Below are 27160 nucleotides of genomic sequence, written 5' to 3'. Positions count from 1 at the left end.
GGAGAAGGGAGGCACCTTAGCACCCAGAAGCGGAGAAGGAGGCTGGAAGCTGAGGTCAGTCAGGGAGAAATTCCCTGCGGCAGGGTGCTGAGAGACACTAAGGACAGAATGGGTGCACTGAGAAAAATCTGCTTCCTACAGTGACCTTTCGTGCTTGGTGCTGTGGGGAAAAAATGAGGGACAGGGCTACCCTGAAAAGTCCCAGGTAACAGGGCATTGGAGCAAAGAGTGACCAGGGTTTCCTACATATGGGGGAGGGGACTCAAAAAGGTTCCATTGCATATTAAGATAAGGTGACCCCATGAGTCTAGAGCACTTAGGGACAGCCAAAAGGCAGGTCTGAGTTCACCAAACTTACAGAAAGAAATTACACTAAAATGGGAACTGTTTTCTCTGAGCGATGGGATAATAGGTAAAGTTTATTTCCTTCTTTTATCCATATTTTCCCATTTTTTAAGGATAGGAACTTTATTGCTCTTATAACCACACAAAGGCATCACCAGGCAGGGGCGTCTCCTCGCCTCTCCTGAAAACAGGGCCTTCCCTCCCCACCTAACCTCTCCTCTCAGGGGCATGCCAGGGGGTGCTGCGTGTCCACTCCCATCTTCCTGACCTGCCCCACCCCGCTGGTTGGACCAGGGCGCCCTCTCCCTTGCCACCGGGAGGCCACAAGTTACCTTCCTCACACCTGAAGTCAGGGAAGGCCACGTCCTGCAGGGGAATCTGCCGCAAAAAGTCAGGGTTCTGGCACCGTGGGTTCCCCGTCACGATCTTGCGCTTCCGTAGCCAGCCTCCTAGCCAGGCCAGCTGGCAGTTGCAGTTGAAAGGGTTGGCCAGGAGATTCCTGGAAGAGGCAGGCCAAGCGGCCATGGAGACACTCTGCCCCTCTCAGCGGTCCCAGCAAACCCCTCCTGTCCACCACGGACACATGGCCACATGGCCACACGGCACTGTCTCCCAGACCACCACCCATCACCAAGAGGACCGGCTCTCAGGACCGGAGGGAGACTTCAAAATGTGGAACCCACGTTTCAGCAAACCACGAAGACCCAGCACCCCCAGGGTGAGCGCTTTCAAAGTGGCTGCCCGAGAGGACCATGCCCTTGGGACAGTTGCTCCAGAGCCCCCGCCTGCCTGTCCTGGAGGCTGGACTCACAGTGTGGAGAGGGACTGGAGGGTGTCGAAGGCCCCTGGAGATACGGTGGTGATCTGGTTGTCGTAGAGCGAGAGGAGCCGGACGTTGCGCAGGCCCGTGAAGCTGTCGTTGTGGATGCAGCTGATGCGGTTGTTCCGCAGCATTCTGGGGAGGAGCGGGGGAGGGAGGAGGGAACCCTTGCTGCCCTGCCAGCCATCCACCTGGGCCACGCAGCTTCGGCCACTGTGGCTCGTTCACAGTTCTCCTCCATAGGCCGCAAGCCACAGAACCAGGAACACACACCAGCCAGGCCCCGGCCAGGTGAGGCGAGTTTTACACACCTGTGCCCACTCCAGACCCGCCCCCGCCTCTGAGAAGCCTCGAGGCTCTGTCTCCCTCTCTCTCTGCCACTGCCCCGGCCCCCATGCTGGCCTCGCCTCCATGCCCTGGGTGCCCAGAGTTCCTGCCCGCCTTTAGGCCACGCTCCACATCAGTGCCCAGGAGACTTCCTGAAACCTAATCCATCATGTCACTCTCCAGCTTAAAGTCCACTAACAGTCTCCAAACTGCCCACCAAGTCATGCTCGAGCTCCTTACTGTGACCTGAGACCATGTCCACCCAGACCTGAACCATCTCAGCCCTGGCACCTGCCTGCCTCCCTAGAGATGGACCAGCCCTCAGCCTGCAACACCGCTGTGACAGTTTTCTAGAATACTCTTTTTCCTCATCTACATCTGGAAAAGCTGCTGTTCATCTTCAAAAACTCAGCCCAAGCCTGATGCAGTGGCTCAGGCCTGTAAAAACAGCATTTTGGGAGGCCAAGGATTACTTGAAACCAGGGGTTTGAGACCAGCCTGGGCAATATAGCGAGACCTTGTCTCTACAAAAAAATTTAAAACTTAGCCAGGCATGGTGGTGTGCACTTGTAGTCCCAGCTGCTTGGGAGGCTGAGGTGGGAGGATCTCTTGAGCCCAGGAGTTCAAGGTTATAGTAAGCTATGATGGCACTACTGCACCCCAGCTGCCTGGGAGACAGAGTGAGACCCTGTCTCCCTAAACAACAACAACAACAATAACAACAAAAACCCAGCTCAATTTCACTTGCCAACCAAAAGTAAAAACAAAAACCAAGTCAACACAGAATAGCCAACTCACAAAAGAAATTAAAATGGCTTACAACATTCACAAAAATGTTCAATGTTACTACTAATCAAAGACACTTACGCAATATTGACTTTTTGCCTGCCAAATTAAAAAAGAATGAAAAATATAATAATAATAATAATGACATCCAGGATCTGTGACAGTGTGAGTGACTGGGCACTTCCACACACTGGCAGGAGATGCCTTTGTACCTCCCTGGAAGTGCATTTGGTGAGATGTAGCAAAATCCCCAAAATGACACTTTGTGTTTTCACCCAACTACTCCATCTTTAGGAATTCCTAACGAGAGTATTATCATGCATTATACATGAACTTCACGATAAAGATATTGTCACAGAATGAATGCGTTCCCCTCCAATCCCTATGTTGAAGTCCTAATCCCCAGTGTCATGGGATCAGGATGGGGGGTCTTTGGGAGGTGATGAGGTCATAAGGGTGGAGCCCTCATGAATGGAGTTAGTGCCCTTATCAAGGAGATCCCAGAGAGCTCTCTCGCCCTCTTTCTACCATGTGAAGACACAATGAGAAGTCAGAAGTCTGCAACCCAGAAGAGGGCCCTCTCCAGAACCCGTCCATGCTGGCACCCTAGTCTCAGACTTCCAGCTTCCAGAACTTCTGTTGTCTATAAACCTCCAGTCTGTGGCACTTTGTTATAGCAGCCTGAACCCACTAAGGCAGGTATCAATACAACATTGCTTATAAAAAAAATAGAAACAGCCTACATTGCCAATAATTATATAATACCTAGTCATTCAAATTGATGCGGAACACTTTTTTTGTATTAGGAATTAAATGTGGGATGGCAAAAAATTTTAATATGTAATGGTGCTCATATTAAGTTTAAGGAAAAAGCAGGTTACTAAATAAAATGTACTATTCCATTAGAATATTTCTGTATGTGTGCATGCAGGTATGTATGTATGTGTGTATATGTATGTGTACGCAGGTTTAGAGATATGTAAAAGCCTGGGAAGACAGTTGTTTATACCAACAATTAACAGTGGTCATTTCTGGATAGTGATGGGGTATAGGCCCCTCTCTTCTCCTCTGTCCCTATCTAAGTCTTCCTTGGAAAGAATGCAGCTGACTGGACAGCCCCCACGCCCACATTTAAGGACTACTAGGTAAGCATAAAGAAAAATGAGGCAGCCTATAGGAACAGCCTGGAAAGATGGCAATGCTCTATTCACAGGTGAAAACAGCAAGCTGCAAAACATAGTGCATAATAAAATTTGCTTTTTGTAAAATAAAGGAACGAAAATCCACAGGGAGTCCCGTCACCCATTCATTTACTTCTAAAAATTCCATGAGACATGCTCAGAGACAAATCTACATCCTGCTGCAGATTTGGGACTTATACCCGGGCAAGTGGCTTCCTAGAGCTGTGGTGTCCAATATAGTAGCCACTAGCCACATGTAGCTATTTAGATTTAAATGCATTAAAATAAAATGAAATTCAAAATTCAGTCCCTCGGTAGCACTAGCCACATTTCGACTGCTCCACAGCCACATGAGGTGACTGGTCTGGACAGCGTAGACATGAAACATTTCCATCTCTGTGGGAGAGCTGACGGACTGCCCTGTCTATGGGACACGATACACACCCTCAGGATCATCTGAAGAGCCAGCCCTGCTGGGGCAGACGGAGGGGGTATCCTGCATCATGGAGGAGCAGATGACCCTAGGATCCCACTGAGCTCCAGATTCTGGTCAGCTCAGGCTGGGCTGTGGGTTATGGGATCCTAGCATCTCAGGGACAGTGCAACATCTCTGCTCCTCCTATCTACACCCACTGAGTCGCCTTGGCAAGGTCATCCAGCCCCTCCTGCCTGCAGCAATGCCAGCCACTCCTGAACTCATGCTGTGCTCTTGCAGCCTGACCAGCGGGCAATGGGAAGGGACCCCTAGGAGGGCCCACATGTCTCCATCCCTTGAGGCCAACCAGGCATTGGCCCCATGCCCCAGGGTGCAAGAGAACAGATCTCACCATGGAGTTGCCAACTTGATTACCTGTCCCAACACAGTCAGGATCCTCAGTTCTCCCCACCCACTTGCAAGCTGGGCCCAGGGGAGGGGCTCCTCCAGCCTCTCTCTTCCTTTCCCTTGGCTTCGCCTACCTCCTACAGCTGGCCCACCCTGCTCCCCAGCCCTGCACACTCACAGGGTCCTCAAGCCATCCAGACCCCGGAACATGCCGCTCCGGATGGACTCCAGCTGGTTGGCAGTCAGGTGCAGCTCGCTCACAGAGGCTGCGCCCTCGAAGGCCCCATCTTCAATTTCTGACACCTTGTTGTTGCTCAGATTGCTGGGGAAAGAGGCAGGGGGAGAGGATTACATATGGCCAGCAGCCAGGAGCTCAGGCTCCTCCCTTTCTGCAGGCAACACCCCCACACACAGAGTCCTGGCCCCCCCAGTGGGAGCTGCCCCCACCCTGGCATTTCCCTTCTCCATCCCTGGCCAGCATCCCAACAGACACCTTCTCGCCAACGGGTAACTCACATTTTCTTCAGATGTGTAAGTTTTTTAAACATCCCAGTGGCCTCCAGGATGGAAATCTCATTGTTATTCAATCGCCTATAAGAGGCAAGAATGAACTTGCACATTCACAAATGATGGACATTTCAAATCCCTTCCAAACTGAGAATATTTGGGACTCAAACAGAAAAGACTCCCAGAAGAATTTATCTGGCAAAGCAAATTGATCCTATTTCAAAGGAAGGCTGGGCCTAGTACTGGGAGAGGATATGAATGGGGATATTTTTAACATTAAAAATGCCATGAAAAATTTACAGACGTAAATGACAGATGCTTGCAGGCATCTATGCACATAGACATATGTGTACACAGATTCATATTTTTAGATAGAGGAATAAAAATAAAGAGTTTTGGAATCATGTCCCCCAGAATAAGACAAACGCATTGCTGAGAAAAGCCATCCCTGATTCAGGCTGGTGACCTGCCCTGAGTGCCAGAGACTGGCATCTGCTTCTGACGGGTGAGGGGGGCTGTGAATGAAGCAGAGGGCAGCAGGGGTGGGGTTTCTTCCTGCCCAAGCCAGCAGCTGGCATGTCCTGAGCCAGAGGCTCCAGTGGTTCAGCCCCAGACAGGGATGGACCAAGAAAATCCTGGAGTAGGCCAAGGAGGGTTAGTGGCAGTTAGGGACGGGGAGGGCTGGGGGGGCCAGGGACCCTCACAGTTCGGCCGTGGACTGGGGGATGCGCTCAGGGATCTTGGTGAGCTTCAGGCTGGAGCACTCCACCACGCTGGCCTCACAGCGGCACTTGTGGGGACAGACCACGTCGCTGTTGCACTCGCTGTTCAGCTGGTAATCCTCTGTGCCTGCCATGAGAGGGTGGGGGCAGGGGCTGAGGGGTCCGGGGCAGGCTCCCAGCAGTTTGGGTCAACCAAGGCCCCCAGCCTGCCCACCCACTGCCACCATTCCCGCCAGGCTGGCCTTGGTTCCCCCCACTCTCCTACCTGGAATGAAGTACTGCTCTTTGGCTGGGGAGAGAAGCAGAAATACCATAATGCAGGAATCAGCCAGGACCTGCAGTGACAGCCCAGGCCCCAGCCCCACTAGTCAGCTGAAGGCACCCCAGACAGGGCTGAGGAGCCCGTCTGCCCAGTCCCTGTGTGCAGAAGGGCGAGCTACAGAGCACGCATGTTCCTTGCCCAGGCTGACACTGGGGGTGTCGCATCCAGTTAAACCTCTTGCAAGGAGTGCCAAAACCATCGCACTCTCACTTGCAATGGTACATGGTGGGGACTGTGCTAACTTTACAGGTGGGGACGGGGTACAGGTAGCATCAGGACCTTGACCAGGATCTAGGCTTAGAAGCTGCCCCACACTGTCCCCAGCCAGATGCCACGTGCACTACAATTGCTAAGGCTGTTTCTGCGTCCCAAAGCCTGGAGGAGGTTCCTATCTCACTAAGGAGGGTTCCCAGGCCTCCTGAGTGTCTTAAAAGGCTTGACAACAAAGGCATAAAAGAGAACTGGCTGCAAGTGGAGGGACGTGAGTCCTCTCTCTGGGACTTTCGGCAAGCCTTGCTTCTTCCCTAGACCTCAATAAAATGAGGTGGGACTGAACTACCATTCAGATCAAGTCTAGAATTTTGGGCCCACACCCTCCAGCCTGGGTTCACAGTAATGAAAGACACCTTTGTGGGAGCCATCCAGGAAGCATCGGGGGCCCCTGAGCAGGCTGAAGACAGACAGACAAGCAGACAGGTAGGCAGGCAGGCTGGTAGGGAAGCAGGTAGGTGAACAGGTGGGCAGGCAGGTAGGTGAACAGGTGGGTAGGCGGGCAGGTATGCAGGTGGACAGGTAGGCTGGTGGGCAGGTGGACAGGCAGGTAGGTGGACAGGTGGGCAGGCAGGCAGGTACCTGAGCACCGGAACTTCTTGCTCCTGATCTGCCCGATGCGCTTGTTGGCGAGGCGCCGGGGACTGGCACAGCGGGCCCCACTCGTCTCGATGGGATTGGTGCGCAGGAAGTCTGCCAGCCACTTGAGGTTACAGTCGCAGATGAAAGGGTTCTGGGCCAGGTGCCTGTCCAAAGCAGGCAGATCAGCTATGAGAAACAAGGGCTGCAAACCCGTGCTGACCTCCACCTGGACAGGGCCTCATTGTGGCTGGGGCCAAGGAGGCTGCCTATGGCCTGGAGCCCAGGGTCAGCCACGGGGTGAAAGGGAGAGTGGGGTGAACCCCCAGGGTGCAGCCACCACCTCTGGAGAGGTCCTGCCAGCGCACTACAGGCGAAGGGTCTCTGCCACCCAGAGCTTCCTGCTGTCCCTGTCCTAGTCCCCATCAAGCCTCATTCTGTCCCCTCTCTTTCCACTCACCTTTCCCTCCCTCTGCCCTGGGACATTTCACGAGCATGAGCAGAGACAGGAAGGACCCAGAGACTGGCCAGAGCACCCCTGGCCTTTCACAGGCAAGGAAGGCAAGGCCCGGAGAGGATAACAAAACCCAGGACTGCAGGCGCCCAGGCCACAGCCTCTGACTCTCCCCAGTGGCCATGGGCCCTGGTTTGTCTCCTTTCCTTCAGACTCAGGTAGCAGCCTGTCTCCTATAGAGAGGGATGGGGCCGGGGTGGCAAGGCCTGCTGGAGTCCCTGGGCTTCACAGGGAGTCACCATCCCCACCCCAGGCCACAGGAGTGACCTCTCCTTGACCATTTTACAGCTGTCTCTCAACACAAAGGAAACTCAGAAACCACGACTTAGCAGCCCCTTGCTGGGGAGTCACTCAGATTCTCTCGCAGGCTGCCTGTGTTGTCAGCAGGATAAATGTGGGGATGGTGGTGGGGAGCAGATGGCCGTGATGGGTTGCTGTGTGCGACCCCGTGCTGGCATGCCCACGGGTGGGCTCTGACAAACAGCGGGTTCAGACCAGCCACCTCTGAGCCACCACAGCACTGGGCATGCCCTGCTCATGGCTGTACAAACCGAGGCAGCCTGGGAAGAGCGTTCCTACACCTGTCCTGGCTCTGGAGAATCGCTCGAACCCGGGCGGCAGAGGTTGCGATGAGCCGAGATTGCACCACTGCACTCCAGCCTGGGCAACAAGAGCAAAACTCTGCCTCGAAAAGGGAAAAAAAAAGAAGTACGGGGAGATGGAGCAGCAGGCCAACTCAAAGAGACTTGCCCTGCCATGGCCACTTTTCCTCCATCTAAGTGCCATCAGTTCAGGCCATCTGACTTACTGGTCTCAGCCCAGGCCCCTGCAAGGGGCTGCGGAACTCTCTGAGCAGATGAGTAAACCCTTGCCCAGGGTCTGTGCCCAGCTCAGCTCAGACCTTGGCAGTGCTCTCTGCTATCCATCACCTCCTGGGCTCTGCCCTCTGGCCCCCGGTTGGGAGCTGGGTCCCTGCCACCTCTCCTTTGCAGTGTCCTTCCCTATTTCTCACCTGAGTTCTTGCTCCTCTCAGCTCCACCAGGTAGACCAGGCCCCTCCCACCTCTTCTGCATCCAGCTCAACATTTATTTCCCCTTTTAAACTTTTAGTTTGCACAGAGGGGATGTGTTTGCTGATATCCTGGGGGCAGAGTTTGTTGCTAATTTAAAACATACCTGGATTTAAGGACTGCTTATGACTCCTCCCTAGCTGCCCATCCACATCTGGCTGTGCCTCAGTGCCCCAGCCCCTGCCTGAACCAATTGCTTCCCTTTATTACCATCTTGGCAGAAAACTGTGTAAAGTCAATCCAATTGTGTTGTTTAGGCATGTATTAAAATACTCAAGGTGTGTGGTGTAGAATATCTCCTTTCTAGAAACAGGTGTGCCAAAAACAACCTATAAAACTTGAACCACCCACAGAGACAGGTGGCTTCTGTATAAACTTTAGTATTTTATACAAATTAGAATTTTTAACAGTTTCAAAGAGCAGGAAGCTGGAAAGGGAAAACACTCAGGAGGAAGAAAAAAAATTCGTTTGGGAAAAAATAATCGTGTTAAAGGAACACCCAAAAACGTGCTGCATATGTGGCCACACAGCTGCCTCCCTGAACAGTTCTGGCAGTGGAAGGAAAGGAAAAGAGGACTAATTCTCAGTGTCTTTCTAGATATATGCATTAAGGAGTCACAGCTAAAAATCTTTGGAGGCAGAGGCTCAAAAGCATTAGTCATTAGGGAAATGCAAATTAAAACCACAATGAGATACCACTTCACACCCACTAGGATGGCTAGAATCAAAATGCAAAAAAAAAAAAAAAGAAAGACAAACAATACCAAGTGTTGGTAAGGATGAGAATGAGAGAAATTTGGAGCCCTCATAATACACCACTGGTGGGAATGTAAAATAGTACAGCCACTTTGGAAAACACTGGCAGTTTCTTTAAAAAAGTTAAACATGAATTTACCATATGAACCAGAAATTCCAAAAGAAATGAAAATGTTGGCCGGGCACGGTGGCTCACACCTGTAATCCCAGCACTTTGTGAGGCCGAGGTGGGTGGATCACGAGGTCAGGAGTTCAAGGTCAGCCTGACCAAGGTGGTGAAACCCCGTCTCTACTAAAAATACAAAAAGAATTACCCGGGCATGGTGGTGGGCGCCTGTAATCCCAGCTACTTGGGAGGCTAAGGCAGAGAATTGCTTAAACCCAGGAGGCGGAGGATGCAGTGAGCCGAGATCGTGCCACTGCACTCCAGCCTGGGCGACAGAGCGAAACTCCATTCAAAAAAAAAAAAGAAATGAAAATATTGGTCCACACAAAGATTTGTGAGTGAATATTCACAGCAGCATTGTTCTAATATCCCCAAAGTGGAAACCACCCCAAATGTCCATCACCTGGAATGGACAAGCAAATTGTGGTCTATTTACACAATGGAAAAATTATTTGGTGATCAAAAGGAACAAAGTACTGATACATGCTACAATATGAATGAGCCTCAAAAACATTATGCTAAAGAAAGAAGTCAGTCACAAAAGATGGCATATTGTATGATTCCTTTTTTTTTTTTTTTGGAGTCAGGGTCTCAGGCTGTCACCCAGCCTAAGTGCAGTGGTGCAATCAGCTCATTGCATCCTTGAACTCCTGGGCTCAGGGAATCCGCCCACTTCAGCTTCTTGAGTACTTGGGACCACAGGCATGCACCACCACACCTGGCTAATTTTTAAGAATTTTGTGTAGAGATGGAGATCTCACTACGTTGCCCAGGCTAGTCTCAAACTCCTGGCCTCAGGTGATCTTCCCACCTCAGCCTCCCAAAGCACTGGGATTACAGGTGTAAGCCACTGCACCTGGCCTGTATAATTCCATTTTTATGAAATGTTCAGAAAAGGCAATCTACAGAGAAAGAAAATAGATCAGTGATGGCCAGCAGCTGAGTCTGGAAATGGGGACAAGGGATTTGGAAGGGAAGGTGATGGAAATGTTCTAAAGTTGAATCGTAGTGATAGTTGAATTCTGGAAATTTACTAAAAATCATTGAATTGTATACTTAGAACAGGTGAACTTTATGGCATGTAAGTTATACCTCAATAGAGCTGTTTCTTTTTTTTTAAATGTTAAATCTCTTGGGGCAAGTAAAACTGCAGCAAAATCAATACTGTTACATGGCACTTGGCCACAGATCTTGGAGCTATGGACAAATCAAACATGATTTGGTAAACTTAAATCTGCTCAGGTTTAATAAAATAAGACTCAGTCAAGAAACTGAACCACTTGAGGTTGTAATAATAGTACCTGAGAGTACCTTGGATTTATATTTCTTTTATTCTTGTTCCAAATTGTAGTTCAGTTGTTAACATCTAATAGATGTGCATGAAAGTTCAGTGTTGCTTTACAGCCTTCAATAATGAGTTCTGTTCTTACAGAGAAAGCACAATTAAAGGGCCAGCTAAGTAATTTCTTGGTGATGGTGAAGAGATGCCTGAGATCAAATTCCTGTTTTACCAGATGTTCAGCAACATTGGGTGTGTCACATAACCTCTCTCAGTCTTTGTTTTAAGTAAAATCAGGATGATAGCACCTACCTTCATAGCATCACTGTAAGTATTAAGATAATACATGCAAAGAACAGTGGCTCACATGAGTCTCTCATTCCCATTCCCCATCCCCAAGGTTTTCCTGTATGTGAGTCCCTGGCCAGTAAATCTCCTTAGCATGTTTCTCTCAGACATTCTGCCAGCTGCTTAAAATGGTCCACCTTGCCAGTGTCTCCCTGTACCCTCTAATTTCACATACTTGGCAAGGTTTCCCCATGGGGCTTCCTCTTTGTCTCCCTGGCTATAAGTAAATTAATTGGGAGGAGTTGGGCTGCAGGCAAATTTGTGGGCTTTAATGAGTTTGTTTTTGTGGCAGACATCTCTGGTGATGTGCAGAGTCCCCAGGGGTCACAAGCTGTACCTTTTACTCAGCCTGTTTGGAACCTATCCCAATACCCCATGTAGATGTTATCTGATGAAGAGCACTGCCTGGCATAGACAGGGGCAGGGATTACAGCGACAACAATGGACACAATAATATTAATAATTGATGCTCATTAAATGCACACCACAAAACCCACAAGTCAGCACATCCCATCTAACTGCAGGCTCAGAATTAAAGATGCAGAATGAAGGGGACCATTTAATTGCCTAAGTTTAACCACACAGCAGATGAGAATTTTCCTTACGTGGAAACATTCCAGTTAAATATAAGGATTCTGTTTTAAAGCATAGTCACAACTGCATTAGAAATGAAAAAAGAATGTTAGAATTCTGATATGGTTTGGATGTTTGTCCCCACCAAATCTCATGTTGAAATGTAATCCCCAGTGTTGGAGGTGGGGCCTGATGGGAGGTGTTCGGATCGGTGTTCGGTATTCGGTTGAATTTGTATCAGTCTGCTTTTGTGTTTCTATAAAGGAATACCTGAGACTAGGTAATTTATAAAGAAAAGACGTTTACTGGACTGAGTTCTGTGGACTGGAGGAGTATGGCACCAACCTCCGCTCGGCTTCTGGTGAGCCTCAGGAACCCATCATGGCAGAAGGCAAAGCAAAAGGCTAGGCATGAGAGTGGATCCCTCATGAATGGCTTGGTGCTGCCCTCGTGATAATGAGTGAGTTCTTACTCTGAGCTCATGCAAGATCTGGTTATTTAAAAGAGCATGGCACTCCCCCTCCCTCTCTTGCTTCTTCTCTTGTCACGTGACGTGCCTACCCTTGCTTTACCTTCTGCCATGATTGTAAGCTTCCTGAGGCCTCACCAGAAGCCAAGCAGATGTTGGTGCCGTATATGTACACCCCAAAGAACTGTCAGCCAAGTAAACCTCTTTTCTTTATAAATTACCTAGTCTCTGGTATTCCTTTATAGTAACACAAAAACAGACTGATACAAATTCAAAATCACCATTTCAGGATTGCTAATGAATTAATGGGTTCAAGCACTGAGATCAATGGCTGTTTTTATTACAAAAGGGAGACAGCCAGACATCTGTCTGCCTTCTGATGGGAAGTCCACAATCCCATCTATAAAATCATCTTGCCAAATAAATCAGTCAAAACTGAACATGACCAAGCTCCTAGATCCAATTTTCAATCTGCGGGACACAGAAAGGACAGAGGAACATGTGAAACTACACCACAGGGATGCAATCAACAAAGTCTAGACCTACAGAACTAATGATGCAGTGTCTTCAACAAATCAATTACAAGGAAAAGAGAAATGGAGAGGACACATAGATTAAAAGCAACTTAAGAGGTATATCAACCAACATAAACCAACATCAGCCAATTATATTGCACAGGCTTTATTTAAATCCTGATTCAAACTACTAAAAATTGCATAACATTCCAGGTGTGGTGGCTAACATCTGTAATCCCAGCACTTTGGGAGGCCGAGGTGGGTGGATCACGAGGTCAGGAGTTTGACACCAGCCTGGCCAATATGGTGAAACCCCATCTCTATTAAAGATACAAAAAATTAGCCAGGCGTGGTGGTGGGCGCCTGTAATCCCAGCTACTTCAGAGGCTGAGGCAGGAGAATCACTTGAACCCGGGAGGTGGAGGTTGCAGTGAGCTGAGATTGTGCCATTGTACTCCAGCCTAGGTGACAGAGTGAGACTCCGGCTCAAAAAACAAAAAACAAAAACAAACAAAAAAATTGCATAACATGTAAGAGACACTTGGAAATTTGAAAACTAATCAGATACTCAATGATATTAAATTAATTGTACAGGATTGGAAGCTGGGTGATGAAAATTTGGGGGTTCACCATAGTACTCTTTGTTTTTTTTTGAAACAGGGTCTCTTTGTTGCCCAGGTGGGAGTGCAGGGGGTGTGACCACAGCTCACTGCAGCCTGAACCTCCTGGGCTCAAGCAATCATCCTACTTTAGCCTCCCAGGTAGCTGGGACTACAGGTGTGTGCCATCACACCTGGCTACTTTTTTTAAAAAAATTTCTTGTGGAGATGGGGTGCCCAGCCATGTTACCCAGGCTGGTATTGAACTCCTGGGCTCAAGCAATCCTCCTGCCTCAGCCTCCCAGAGTGTTGGGATTACAGACATGAGCCACCATGCCTGGCCCACAGTACTACTCTTAATCTGCTTATAATTTTCCACAATAAAATATTACAACAAATTACCAGATTTATTGCTCCCTAATTTTTTATTCACAGTCACTATTGTCATTACTGTATTTCATCTGATTTAACATTATGAATTGTAAGAGGCACTACTATTTTTTGTACTATCAATAAAGAACAAAATGCTGCCAACTAAGTGATGTACCACTGATTATAACATGCATCCCAGTTTCAGAGCTGTTAATGTGGAAACAACATGTGTCTCAGAATCAATGCGATATATTATCATCATCATCACCGTCAATATTATTGTTAGCTAGAGCCAGCATTTATCAAGCACTTGTGATGAGCTAAGCTTTGTACAAATATCCTCTTTAATCTCATAACAACCCTATGGGAAGGCGTCCCCATCTTATGGATAAATAAAAATGAGGCCCAGAGAAGCTGCCCAGAGTCACACAGCCAATAAGAAGCCTAGGTGGACTTTGAACCTCGGATGGTCTAACCCAGGTCTGTGTCCTTCCTCTGTAAGAGGCCACCCCCAGTGAGCACAGCAGCCCAGAGTCGGACAGCTGCCTGTCCCTGGAGGCTGCAACTTCCCCCAGGCCTGCCTGCTGGGAGGGGAGAAGAAGAAGGCATCAGAGCACTCACAGAGTCTGGATGGCCCGCAGGGAGGTGAAAGTGCCCTTGGCAAGGCTCTGGATCTTGTTGTCATACAGGGAGAGCAGTGAGAGGTTCTGCAGGTCCTGGAAGGCATCGGGCCGGATGCAGTTGATCTTGTTGGCATTCAGGAGCCTGTGGGCAGAGCCAGGACCAAGTGGTGAGGAGAGAGGCTCGACATGAGACTCATCTCAGGTCCTGGGCACCTTCTTTGGTCCCGGCCTGCGTTATTACAGGGAGGAGCCCACCGGAGCAGGCCCAGGGAATCTGCCCTCTGGATGTCTGCCCCACGGAGAGGGGCCCGGAACTCGGACTGCCTTCTCCATGCACAGGGACATCTCGGTCAACCCACTCTTCTCTCTTTCCAAGAACTGCTAGAGATGCCCTGTGGGATTCTGGGAAAGCATAGAGCCACCTTGTGAAGGCATTTTTGGGGGAGTTCCTCCTCCTTCCCAGAGGTCCATTGGGTTCCCCAGGCAGCTGAGTTGGAGCATTTGTGTTCTATGCCTCTTGAGCCCTGGGAGACAATCCTTGCCTGAAAGTTCACGGTTCAAGGAGGCCGAGCTGGCCTGGGTGTCCCCCTGCAGGAGAAAGCTCTGTCCCCAGCCACACCAAGCTCCTCAGGAGCACGGGCCGAGTCTCAGGAGCCTCTCTGCTTTGGCATCCTGTGAGCAGCTCTGAAGCTGCCTCTACCTCCCTCTCTAGCCTCTGCAGAGCCCTGGAGCCTTTCTCAGCCCTAGTGGGTCTGCCTGTCTTCCAAGCTCATTGTCTCAATTGAGTCCCATACCCCAGAGAGGCCTAAAGGGATAGTCTAGCAGGCCAGAGGAATGCTGGCCCTTCCCTGGGTCCCACCCAAGACACCCAGGATTCGTTCTTACAGGAGCTGTAGGGTGTATAGGCCTCCAAACACACCGCGGGGGAGGTCTGTGATCTTGTTTCCATAGAGGACCCTGGAGAAAAGGCAGCAGAGAGGAGGGTTAGAGGACAGCCCACCAGGGCGATAGCACAGCTCTGCAGACGGCCCCAGCTCAACAGCGCTGCCCCTAAGCCATTTACATGGAGCACATCCTAATGGTGTATATTTGTTATAGCAACTTGTCCACAGATGACAGTAAAGTGTCTTAAGAAAGGGTTGCCCGCTTCTGGGCATAAAGTGCCCTACGGGCTAGAGATGCCCCTGACTCCAGTCACTAACAAAGCAGCTCCTGCTCCACCGCCCTCACATGTGGACCCCACAGAAGGCTGCAAAGGGGCGCTTCCTGGGAAATTCATCTGGTCCAGAATCCAAAAGGAGATTGTTGAGAGAAGAGAAAATCCCATGGGCAGGAATAATTAACATATTTTCAGAGAGTTACAGGAAAAAATAGAATGCCAGACGGCACATGCAGTGTGAGATCCGGATGGTGGGACTTCAAGCATTTTTTTTTTATACTTTGGCATTTTCAAAGTTTTCTGCATTGAGCATGAATTCCATGTATAGGTTTTTTAAAAAAACAAAAGTTCAAAAAAACACATGTAGACATAGGTGGGTTCAGGAGGACAGTGAAAACATCCAGGAGGTTTGGGGAGGGGGGTTGTATGCCATTCCCAATATCATAATCGGAGCCCACAAGCTACCCTCGTAAACGTTCAAGCTGAATAAAAAGTCCTGGGTACTTCCTCTTCAAACATGGCTTCAAGGTCATTCCTGGAGTGGGGCACAGCAACAGCAAAGGCCCTGCAGTGGGAGCTGTGTGCGCCTGTCCTATGTGGACAGGTGACAGGGCCAGTGTGGCTGGAATGGAGGAAACAAATGGGACGGTAGGTTGGTCTTTACCCAGCCAGCATCAGGAAGCCACTGAGATAGCATCAGATTCCCATTTCAGAAACACCCCTCAAGCTGCTGGGTGGGAAATGGAGCAGAGGGGGCAGGAACTGAAGCAGGGAGGCAAGGTCAGGGCTGGCCGAGGTAGACACTGTTGATGGGGTGTACTGGAATCATCCACGTTCCTATATGCAGGGAGGCGGCTGTGACCAGGTACCCATGAACAACAGAAACCCACTTGGATGGGTTATTCACTTTTACCTTTTTAGACTGCCATGTTCCAACTTAGGAGAGCTTTATTCACTTCTCAGAGGAAGGGCCCTGCATTTTGGCAGGCCACCTTCAGAATCTGATCTCCTCAGCCAATGACAACGATCCCTCACCAGGCTGTCATGTACAGCTGTGTAGGGTGTACACTGCACAACTTCAAGGGTGCCATTCACAATTGGCCCCACCCTCTACTTGGACTCTGCTCCAAGAAAAGATGGCATGCACAGAAGGCACTGAGCTGGCAGGCTCCCGCACTCCCCGGGGGAGTTTCATTTTGTTGTACTTGCCAGGCCTCTAGTCTATGCCAAGCATGAGTCCTGTGCTGCCAAGGAGCAGGTGAAAACACTCATCCCCTAGAGTAACAAATGGCCCCTCCTACAGGGAGCTCGCCCAACTCCAGGGTGCCCTGAGTGTGCTCTCCATACAGACAAAGTGCTGTAGGGCCTCGGGAGTGAGGCGCTTGGTGAGTGGGAGACGGGGGTGCTTCACTACCTTTTGTATGTTCTATTGACAGACTTCTCCAGTAGAGCCTGAAGGAAGGGAAATACTGGAAGGAGGAGCGGGCAAACACTGTCCTAGCAGCACCCACCACATCTTGGGATTCATCTCATTTGGGATAAAGGATAGCAAGTTGTGGCAGATGTCACAACTGGAGCTGGTGCTCACTGGCCCTGCGGTGACTGCAGAGGCCTCAGGAGCACAGCACGCTGGGCTCCGGTGGGGGGACCGGGCCAAGATGGCTGTGCAAAGAATGCTGGGAAAATCCTCACCGTGGCAGGGAGTGCATCCCAGTTGCCAGGGGCAACAGCTCTGCCTAGCTTCTCCACACTTCTCCCGCTCCCAGCATTGGAGGGTCCACCAATGAGGAAGAGGGAGCTAGAACAGCAAACCCTTTGCAGCCAAAGGATGACCCACTGAGGCTGTGGTGGGCAGGGGCTGTGTGGAGGGGGGCATAGCCCTGCTCCTCCTCCTGCATCCCCAGGGCCCTGGGCCCTGCCAGCCTCCTCAGGGGATGCCCTGGGCCACTGAGGAAGCCTTGGCATCGCTACTCACAGCGAGTTCAGGGAGCGGAGGCCCTGGAAGGCATCGGGTGCAATCTCAGCGATCTGATTGTTGCTCAGGTCTCTGCAAGGTGAGCAGAAGGAGAGGGGGCATCTGAATCCCTCAACAGCCACTGAGCCCTGCCCAGTCCCCTCCACCTCCTAGACACCACGGGAGCAGGGTGGAGTGCTTTGAAATGAGAATAGTGAGAGGCCAGATCTCCCCATTTGAAAAGCCCATGACTGCTATTTCCCTGTGCAGTCTGAGGGCTGGGCAGGAGGGGGCACTCCAGCTTGGGAAGTTATGGACAAAGCTTTCCCATGCATCCTGGCAGTCTCCTAGCCCCCTCCCATCCTTAATTGCTCCTATTGGTACCCAAGCTGAAATGGGAGGATGACAAGCAGCTCCCATCACAAGCCAGGCTCAGGCTCAGCACTCCCTTCGGGCCTCACGATAGCCCTGCAAGGAAGTCCCCGCATCACAGCCAAGCAGCCTGAATGAAGGGCAGGAAGCCCAGGTGGCTGGCCCAGGCCACTCTGCTGTGGGGGACTGAGTTAGGGCCTGCCCCAGGGCTGTGGGACCACCCAGGATCTCCATCATCCCTGTATCAGCTCCCCAGGAAGCAGCGGGAGGCACTCACATCCTCCGTAGCTTTCTGTAGGGTGAGAAGGCTCCAGGAGGGATGGACTTGATGCCGTTGAGCTCCAGGCGTCTGCGGAGAGAAAACAGAGGGGAAGCACAAGGGCCCAGGTCAGCCCAGCCCTGGGTGTTATCTGCTGGGCTCACCTGCCCTGAATAAGCCTTTGGCCCCTCTTGCCCCTGCTCCCTTCCCACTTCCAGAAGTTGAAGTCTGGGGTAAGGACACTGGGACAGACAGAGAAAATGCTGACTTGCGCTCCATTATCCCAGGTGTTTGTAGCTGAAAGGGGCCCACAAATGATGCTGAGAACCTGATTCTAGCAGACTCACGCAGCTGGGTGGGACCACAGAGGGACACTCCCTCCCCAGCCCTCCAGAGTTTCCCAGCCCTGGATACAAAGCTCAGCCCAGCAGAGGCAAACTGTGTCTTCTCCATGGTCACTGAAGGGCCTTGGGGCAAGCCCTGAGGCGGCACCTACTCCAGCTCTTCACTGGCCCTCCAGAGCCAGGCCTGCCGAGGGGCTGTGCCCCAGCATCTGCCCTGCCCCATACTCACATCTCCGTCATGGTCTCAGGCAGGTTGGCCGGGATGGCAGTGAGGCCTTTTCCACGACAGTCCACGATGCCATTGCTGCAGGTGCACATGGCCGGGCAGGAGCCGGAGGACAGGGTGCAGGTGGGCACGCGCCCCGCTTCCCCCTGGCCTGCAGAAACATGGGGGTGTGGCCTCAGGCTGTCGTGCATCAGTACCTCCCTTAAGCCCAGATACAGACTGATGGATGGGATAGGGTGTACACTGGCAGTTTCTCTCGATAAGGATGAACCAGAGGGGATCACTAATGAAATAAGATTCTGGACTTTGATATAACTCTGTGGGCGCCTGGCACACAGCAGGTTCTTGTCAGATGTTTGCTGAACTTGAATCTGAACTGAACTGCACTGGTGTGTGATTCATACACTAAGAAATCCTGGCCTGGAATTCTGAAGCTCTGGATTCTAGTCCAAGTCACTTAACACTTCTGAGCCTGAGTCCCCTCATCTGTCACATGAGGGTGATAATGATTGTTTCCTAAACACTCAAGCATTGATTGTATGCCACATGCTATAATAAGTGCAGTACATGCAGTATTTCATTTAAGCCTAAGAGGAGCCTATTATTGTTGCCATTCTACAGCTGAGAAAACAGAGTCCTCGATATTAATTAATTTGTAGAAATTCTCACAGCTAATAAGTGGTAAAACCAGGATCCAGCCCAGTGTCTGAAATAAGAGCCTTTGAAAAAATGGAGGTATAACTTATACAAAGTGCTCTTTCTGAAGCATGTAGCTGGTGGAACCACTACCTAGACATGGAACATTTCCATTACCCAAGAAGATTCCCTCCTGCCCCTTCCCCAAAGTAACCACTATTCTGAGATCTATTGCCAAAGATTTGTTCTGCTCATTTATGAACTTCACATAAATGAAACAGTAGTTTCTCTTGTGTCTGGCTTTTTTGCTTAATATACAGTCTTTGAGATTCACCATGTTGCTGTGTGTATCAGTAGTTTGTTCTTTTTCATTGCTGAGTAGTATTCCATTATATGGATACATCATAATTAGTTGGTGGATCAGGTTGTCTCCAATTTGGGGCTATTATGGAAAAAGCTGCCTTTAATATTTTTGGACATTTTTGCAGAAAAAAATGCACACACCTAGCAGGAGTTGCAGGGTCACAGGGTGGACAGATGTTGAGCCTTAGTGGATCCTGCTAGACAGTTCTGCACAGTGGTTGAGCCAATTGATACCCCCACCAGCATTCTAACTTTGAATATATTCCATGGCTGCCCCAAAGAGTGGGCACCAGGACCAAATGAGACAAAGCTACATGGATTCCTGGCATATTGTGACAGTGGCCTTCAAAGGAAAAGGATTGCCAGGCTGATCAGACTCCAGAGGAGAAACTCATGTCCGAAAATAGAAACCACAGTCTTCCAAATGCAAAGGAAAAAGTTTCATTTCAAAATAAAAATTGTCCAAGTGATTTACCCATTCCAATTCCTAAAAACTGTGGCAGCTGCAATGATGCAGAGGCAGTCCTGGCTCACACATGAGACATACCTGTGTGTACGCACACGTTTTCACACACAGGCACACACACTCATACGCACATCTGCATGCTCACACACACACAGCAGTGCTGAGCACAGCGGTGTTCAAGCCCACCCACTGCACTGGGTGTCTGCCAGTGCAATGGAGGAGGTGACAGCCACAGCCAAGAGCCTCACGCTGAGGAGGGAGGCTGTGCCTAGGAGATGCTTTCCTTCAGAGCTCTGTGTGGCTGGCAGGCCCAGTCCACGGGTTTGGGAGAAACAGTCAGCCTCTAAATCCTCTGTCACAAATCTGAGAACTGTCCATTCATTCAGCAAGCATTTCCTGTGCCAAGCAAAGACAAAGTGCTGCGGATGCGCCAGAAGCACAATGTGGGACCTCATGTAGGATCACAGAAGGCTCTCTGGGCCCTGCAGGGTGAGGAGGAGTTGGCAGGCAACAAGGAGGGAAGGGTGTGCCCAGCAGGGGAGCAGCCTGTGAGGCCAGGGCTGGCGGCACCTGCACCAGGAAGGGGCAGAGGCAGGCACAGCTGGGGGAGCTGCAGGCAGCGGGAGGTAGGGGAGGCGGCGCTGGCCCTGTCCAGGCTTGCAGAGCCTGAGGGCAGTTCAGACTCTCGACGCGGTGCTGACAGCTGGGTGAGTACACGAGCAGTCACCGCCCAGACTTGTGGGTTCTTTTTGGTCTTCTGGCTGTAGTATAAGCCAGGGGTCAGGGAGGACATGGGCAACCAGTCAGGAGGCTATCACAGAACCACAAGGGGAAGGTGAAAGGGCGTGGGCTTTGAGGCCCACCTCTTTTGGAGCCAAGTTTAGAGGGCCCAGTTCAACGACTTGTCAAGGCAGCAGAAGTGAGGCCATCAGAGGAGGGAAAAGGGGGTGATAGCAGCAGCAAAGAGCCCAGAGGACATTGGAGGAGGCACTGAGTAGACCAGAAAGAGGACGGGGTGGAACAAAGGGGGTGATGAGTGGATGAGGCAGTGAGGGGACAGGAGGGAAAAGGAGAGGAGGCAAGAAGTGACAAAGGCCATAGTGAGAGTGGGAGGTGATGGATGGGGCAGGAGGGGCATACAGTGGAGTCAGGAGGTGATGGATGGGGCAGGAGGGGCAGATAGTGAGGTCAGGAGGTAATGGGCAGGGTCAGGAGGTGACGTGTGGGGCCAGGTGATGGGCGGGGTCAGGAGGTGATGGGCAGGCCAGGTATTAATGTCGAGATTAGGGGCAGGAAAAAGAGGCAGGGCAGGAGGCGCTGCAGAGTTGAGAGCCCGGCAAGAGTCTGCACCCACCTGAGCAGCTGAACTCACTCTTCTGGATCTCTGCCACATTGAGGCCACGCAGGCTGGCTGGGCCCGAGCACTGGGTGAAGAGCCCGATGGTTGGCCGCTGCCTCAGCCACTGCGAGAGCCAGGCCAGGTGGCAGTCACAAAACAGGTGGTTGGAGTGCAGGCGGCTGCAAGAGGACAGGATGGCTCACAACCCATCTGGATCCCCCAGCCCAGCCAGATTGTGGGAACCCCAAACCTCAGGCAGAAGGCTGCCCCCGGTGCTGTGTTTAAGCCAAAGACAGTCTACATTTAGTCAAACAGGCGGCTCAGCTCCAATCCAGGGATTATCCACAGCCCCATGAAGATCCCGCTGCTGCCCCTCCCCTCCCACATGCTCTGGGCACAGCTGGACCGGAATGTGCCCAGCAAAGCCCAGGTCATCGCACTGACCTCGCACAGGCTCACTGCCCCAAACCACCTGGCTCATTTTCAAGCACAAAAACAAATCATTTGTTTTCCAAGGAAAAAACAAATTAAGTGGCATTGGATGCTCTGCAGTTGTATAACTCCTTCCGCCTCCGACTGCATGGAGCCCCCAGCCTGGGCTGGCCTCTGGGGGTCTGAGGGAGAATGAGCTCCATGACCTGTCTGCAGAACCTTCGCCTTCTGCCCCACCTACCCCCTGGCATCAACCGGGCTTGGCTGCCCCGCTCCCCGCTGCCCCGGCTGACTCACAAGGTCCGTAGCTTGGGCATATGGTTGAAGCTGGACACGGGGATGGTGGTGATATTGTTGTTGTTCAGGGTCCTAAATGGGAAAAACCAGAGTCATTTAGCACCTGCCCAGCAGGAGATGATGTGGGACAGGGCCGCCCTGCTAATGAACAGGGAGGCTCTCGACCTTAAGGTGGACCAGCACGGGGCTGGACATAGAGCGGCTAAGCCGAAGAGCATGAGGCATATCCCACCCCACAGGAAAGCCCTGAGCTGGGGCTGTGAGCCGACAGCACCACAGACTCCAAGGCTGGTAGGATGGGGAGATGGAGCAGGGCGGGTGATGGGACGCGTCCCAGGCTCGGGTTGGCTTGGAAGAAAGGTGGGGTTTGGATAGGCAGGGGGAAAGGGGGAAGCATTCCAGGCCAAGCGCCAGAAACCCTTGGGTTTCATCCTGAGCAGGTTATACCGGGGCACACTGCTTGCTGCAGGCACAACCCCATGAGTGCCTGTCCTCCCCTCCTCCGAGGTGATTCTAGGAGGGCAGGTCTCCCACTTCCTGTCTCCCTGATGCTCGCCGCCCAGGCCGCGGCACTTGGCACCTGTGTAGCAGGGCCCTCCACACCCCTCCTTCCTTTTCCATGCTTTACTTACAGCACCTCCAGCCCCCGCAGAGCACGGAAGGCCCCTTCCTCAATGCAGCTGATCTGGTTCTTGTCCAGCTGTCTGTGAAGCAAAGGAAGGTTGTAGAGAGAAGGGCACATTGCCTAGAGTAAGGGTGTCCAAACATTCTGACCACGTGCTCCATTCATTCAAAAGAGGTACACTCCTAGCCGTTTGTTATGTGTATATGTGTCACTCCAAATAACGAACATTAGTAAAAACTTAAGGTTTTTTTTTCTAATTTTCAGTTAAAATCATAAATATAAGTAAGAGTTATATTCTTCTACTCAACCTTACATATTCCCTGGGGAGCAGGCACCCCCCTACACACACACACACATTTTGGAGACCACCTAGTGGGTTCTGGCAGCTGAAAAATGGGAGAGTTACAAAGCAGTGGCAGCCAGAGCTGGCAAACAGATTTCAGCCTGAGTACCAAAGAGGTTGACTAGAGGTGGCTACCTGGAGTGCTGCTGTCAGAGTACACTGAAGCTGTGAGGTGACCTCTGTGGGAAAGAATGTGGTGATTGATTATCAATGTGTGCCACAGGTGTGGGAGGGGGTGTGTGTGACAAGCATGCCAGGCATTTGCCATCCCTGCTGTATTCAGACTTCAAGGAGGTGGTAAGCCTGGACCAGAATAAATTTGAATAGTAATAATAATAAGCCATTACATTTAAATAGCATTTGACAAAGTGTATTTATTTCCATGTTTCATTTAAACTTCAGAACATGCCTGCGAAGTAGATCTTATTATCCCCATTTTCCAGAACAATATACCGAGGGTCAGCGATGTTCACAGACTTGCAGCTGCTTATGTGATGTGTAACTAGAAGAGAAGATTCAAACCCAGGTCTCCCAACCCAAATATGAGGCGGGCACAGACACTGTGCCATCGAAATGGACTGAGAATATTGCCCACGCTGATAACACGCTTCACCAGGTCCCCAAGGGCCCCCTCCGTTGGCTCTCATATGGAATCACAACCAAGGGAGAGGCAAGAGCTGCCTGTTTCCTCCAACCCCAGATTATTCCAGAAGACCATGCTGGCACCAGCCCTCTGAGAGCCTAGGTCAGCTCCCTGGCTGCCTGGACCACATGGCTCACTCGGGGATACCCTGAGGACTCTGCCAGGAGTGGCCCTGGAGCCCCCGCACCCTTCTCCCTCCCAGGCCTGTACTCACAAATTTTTAAGGTCCGTAGCTCCTCGAAAAGCTTTCCTGGGGATGGCCTGGATGGCGTTCTCACTCAAGTCCCTGGGAGGATAAAGTCAGATGGAGAGAAAACACCGGTCAGAAAAGAGGTTCCTGCAGAGTGCTGTGATGAGTTAGGGAAGCAGGGCAGGTGGGCTGGGGGGCACTGAACCAGCCACTGCTGCACCTCAGCACCTAGGACAGTGCCTGGCCCACAGCGGCCACTCAGCAAGCGTTTGTTGAATGAATGAATGAACGAATGATGGAACTGGAGAGACACACCATGTTCTGGAGGGAGCTCAGTCCCCAGCCACCTCCCCTTCTCTGGGCTCGGGGCTTGCAGCTGGAAGGAGAAGCCTGGGGCAGCTCTGACCAGCCCTGCCAGACCCCACCTGACATAGTTTGGATATTTGTCCCCGCCCAGATCTCGTGTTGAATTGTAATCCCCAGTGCGGAGGTGGGGCCTGGTGGGAGGTGATCCAGTCACGGGCGCTGATCCCTCCTGGCTTGGTGCTGACTTCTCGATGGCGTGTGAGTTCCGGGAACTCTGGTTGTTGAAGTGTGTGGCGCCTCCCCCTCCACTCTCCCTCTCCTTCACTCTCCCAGGTGAAGTGCCTGCTCCCCCTCAGGTTTCTGCCATGAGAAAAAGCTCCCTGAGGCCTCCCCAGAAGTAGATGCCTTTGCTTCCCGCACAGCCTGCAGAACCGTGAGCCAAGTCAATCACTTTTCTTATAAATTACCCAGTCTTGGCACTTCATTATAGCAACACAAGAACAGCCTAATGCCCACAGAGGTCAGCCCACCAGACCCACAGAGGCCAGTTCAGCCCCTACAGCATCGTGCAGGGCTGCAAAGGGGCACACAACAGAGGTGCTTCTGGAGGGGGATTGATGACCACTGTCTGGCACCGGGTGGGAGGGATGGCACGCTGGGCTGGCTGTGGGAGGGATGGCACGCCTGGGGCTTACGCTCTGTGTCTTATGCTGAGCAAGCTGACTCAGGAAGGACAGAATTGGCTCCGGTGACCCAGTCGGCCAGTGGCCCACCCAGGTCTTTAACTCCAGGCAGGGCCTGACTCCAAACCCTGTGCTCTTGGAGACTGCAGGCAGCAGGGCACCTCCGTGAGCCTGGGCCACAGGGAGTCAGGAGCACCTAGGGGGCTGGGATCACTGAGGACTTCACACCTCCCCATGAATGCCCTGCTGCGAGGGGAGGGGGCGCTGTCGGGACTGCAAATCCTCAGCCTCGGTGACTGCCAGGCAAGCTTTGGGGCCCTTCCTCCACTCCCTGGCAGGACCGGGCCTCTGACCTGTCCACCTGCCTCTCTTCCCTCTCAGCAGCCCCGCTGGCATCCACAGACGTGTGCAAATGCCCCTTTCCAGGTCAGCTTTTCCTACTCACAGCCACACTCCCCTCAGGCCAGCACTGCCTGAGTACTTCCCAGGAGTGTGGCGTGGATACTATCACCATCCCCATTATACAAAGGAGAAAAGGGAGGCTCAGAGAAGCTAAGCAACTTCTTCAAGGTAACCCAGCTGGTGGGTGGTGGTTCCAGAATTTGAACCCAGGCATTCAGGTCCCAGAGCCCTGGCTTGTGCAGCAGCCCTGGGGGTAGGAACTGCCATTGCACCCATTTCACAGAGGAGGGAACTGAGCTCCAAGACGTGAAGTAACTGACCTGGGTTGGACCCGGGCTCCCTGCCTCGGAGCCTTGCCCAGACACACCAGGGTCCTGAAGGTGAACAACCAGAGGCAGACCGTGCTGACATAGGCCCCAGTGCCAGGCAGTTCCACAGCCCCACCTCCTCCTCCTGGGCCAGGCCCATGGGCTTTGACAGTGCCCTTCCTTTCAGCCCCTCACTCCACAGGGTCCGAGAACACAGCCCACAGCCCCCTACCCCACCACACACTGCCCCTTGAACTGTCAAGGCCGCCACTGCCCTGTCTGGGTTTCCCTGTTGAGAAACCCAATGGTGTGCACAGAGCCCTGAATCAGAAAGGTAGGAGGCAGGTGGGCTAGAAGGCACTGGACCAGCTGCTGCTGCACCCCAGCACCTAGGACAGTGCCTGGCCCACATGAGCCACTCGGCAAGCATTTGTTGAATGAATGAATGAATGAATGATGGAACTGGAGAGATGCACCCTGTCTTGGAGGGAGCTCGGTCCCCAGCTATCTCCCCTTCTCTGGGCTGGGGACTTGCAGCTGGAGGCAGGAGCCTGGGGTTCGAGGCCTGGCCCTCCCCCTCCTGGCCATACATCTGCAAGGCACCCTTTCCCCCCTGAGCCCAGTTTCCTCATGTACAAAATGGGAAAAATGAAAGCCTGGCAAGGCAATTGCCCTCCCGTCCCCACAGAGTGGGCACCAACATCTGTGTGCTCCCTCCCCCAAACCCAGCCCCTCTGTCCTGTCCCCTCACAGCCTTCAGGAAAGCAGCCAGGCACTCGTGTCTGAAGGGGCCTTGGCACCATCAGCGCCCCTCATTCTTGCTCTCTCTCTCCTGGATGTAGGCCCCATCTCCTGGAGGGGAGATGGTTCAAGCTTGCAGCACAGACATAGCTGTCCCTCCTCCAGAGCCATCCCACCTGCCAGCCCTGAGGCATCTCCCCTTCCTGCGGGGGAAGCTTCCTCCTCCTGTACTCGCCCGGCCCCACCTTCCCTTCCTGCTCTCCCTGTGGCATCTTTCGTCTTCGATCTTGGTTATTTGTGCCATATCTCCAGCTCCCCTGTGTAGTCTGCCAGTATTCCTGGAGACATTCCCCAAATTCCACCCATTTAGGCTACTCCCTAGAGGGCCCCCAGTGGCCTACTCCCCGATGCCTGTCTTTATGCAGCAACTCCCCCAGCCCCATATGTCTTGAGAGATGCATTTCAGTCTTCGCCTGCCTAATCCTTGTTATCATCTCTTCCTTGCCTAGAGAGCTCCTTGGCTGCCACATCCTCTTCTTAGTGTCTCTGCTTCATACAAGAAATTGCTGCCCTGGTGGTGCCTGCCCTAATGGCTTGATGGTTCTCCTGGTCTGTGGACTTGTGGACTTGTTCTCTCCATCTTCCTAAGTGGGATGCTGCCACTGGGCAGAGTGGGCTGGCAGGGAAATTACTGGATTTAGAGCAGGGCTGTACAGGCCACACAGGTAAACAACAGACTGCCCACACTGGAGCTCATGGTCATGTGAGTTCCTCAGTAACCAGGAGCCCAGGCTGACATGGGAGCCCAACATGAAACCAAACTCACCTTGATGGAGTGCCCACAGGCACCAGTGTCCGGGCTGGGCTTGTGGGTGCAGAGCTAACCACAAGTGCATGGTCTACCCTAGAGCACTCATGCCCAGAAGAGGGCACAGATGGGAAACCAGTGAGTAGACCTTCAATCCTTCACTCCAGAAATGTGTACTGAAAGCTGATGGTCTGCTGGGGACCCCCAAAGACTTGCTTTCATGGGGTGTACATGCCAGCTTTCAAAAATGGCTGGAGGAACAGTACTGCCAAAGAGATGGGAGAGTACAGAGAAGTGAG

General features: G+C 51.9%; 1 protein-coding gene across 2 annotated transcripts in view; it reads right to left on the bottom strand.

Moving 5' to 3' along the window:
- The window catches only part of SLIT1 (slit guidance ligand 1), a 188355-nt gene that overhangs the window by 44041 nt on the left and 117154 nt on the right, over positions 1–27160 (bottom strand). For both annotated transcript variants that reach the window (XM_003255278.3, XM_030808989.1), the window contains exons 5-20: positions 23638–23709; positions 22445–22516; positions 21813–21884; positions 21099–21262; positions 18283–18430; positions 17728–17799; positions 17100–17171; positions 14851–14922; positions 13964–14107; positions 6686–6849; positions 5777–5800; positions 5494–5638; positions 4799–4873; positions 4461–4604; positions 1157–1300; positions 678–844 (exon numbers count right to left, since the gene is read on the bottom strand). In XM_003255278.3, the coding sequence (XP_003255326.2) occupies positions 678–844; positions 1157–1300; positions 4461–4604; positions 4799–4873; positions 5494–5638; positions 5777–5800; positions 6686–6849; positions 13964–14107; positions 14851–14922; positions 17100–17171; positions 17728–17799; positions 18283–18430; positions 21099–21262; positions 21813–21884; positions 22445–22516; positions 23638–23709 (1751 nt within the window). The remainder of the gene's footprint in view (positions 1–677; positions 845–1156; positions 1301–4460; positions 4605–4798; positions 4874–5493; positions 5639–5776; positions 5801–6685; positions 6850–13963; positions 14108–14850; positions 14923–17099; positions 17172–17727; positions 17800–18282; positions 18431–21098; positions 21263–21812; positions 21885–22444; positions 22517–23637; positions 23710–27160) is intronic.

Source organism: Nomascus leucogenys, chromosome 3 (genome assembly GCF_006542625.1).
Source record: "Nomascus leucogenys isolate Asia chromosome 3, Asia_NLE_v1, whole genome shotgun sequence".
In the NCBI taxonomy this organism is placed as follows: Eukaryota; Metazoa; Chordata; class Mammalia; order Primates; family Hylobatidae; genus Nomascus; species Nomascus leucogenys.
Note: the sequence above shows the minus strand (reverse complement) of the source record. Positions and strands in the feature narration are given on the sequence as shown.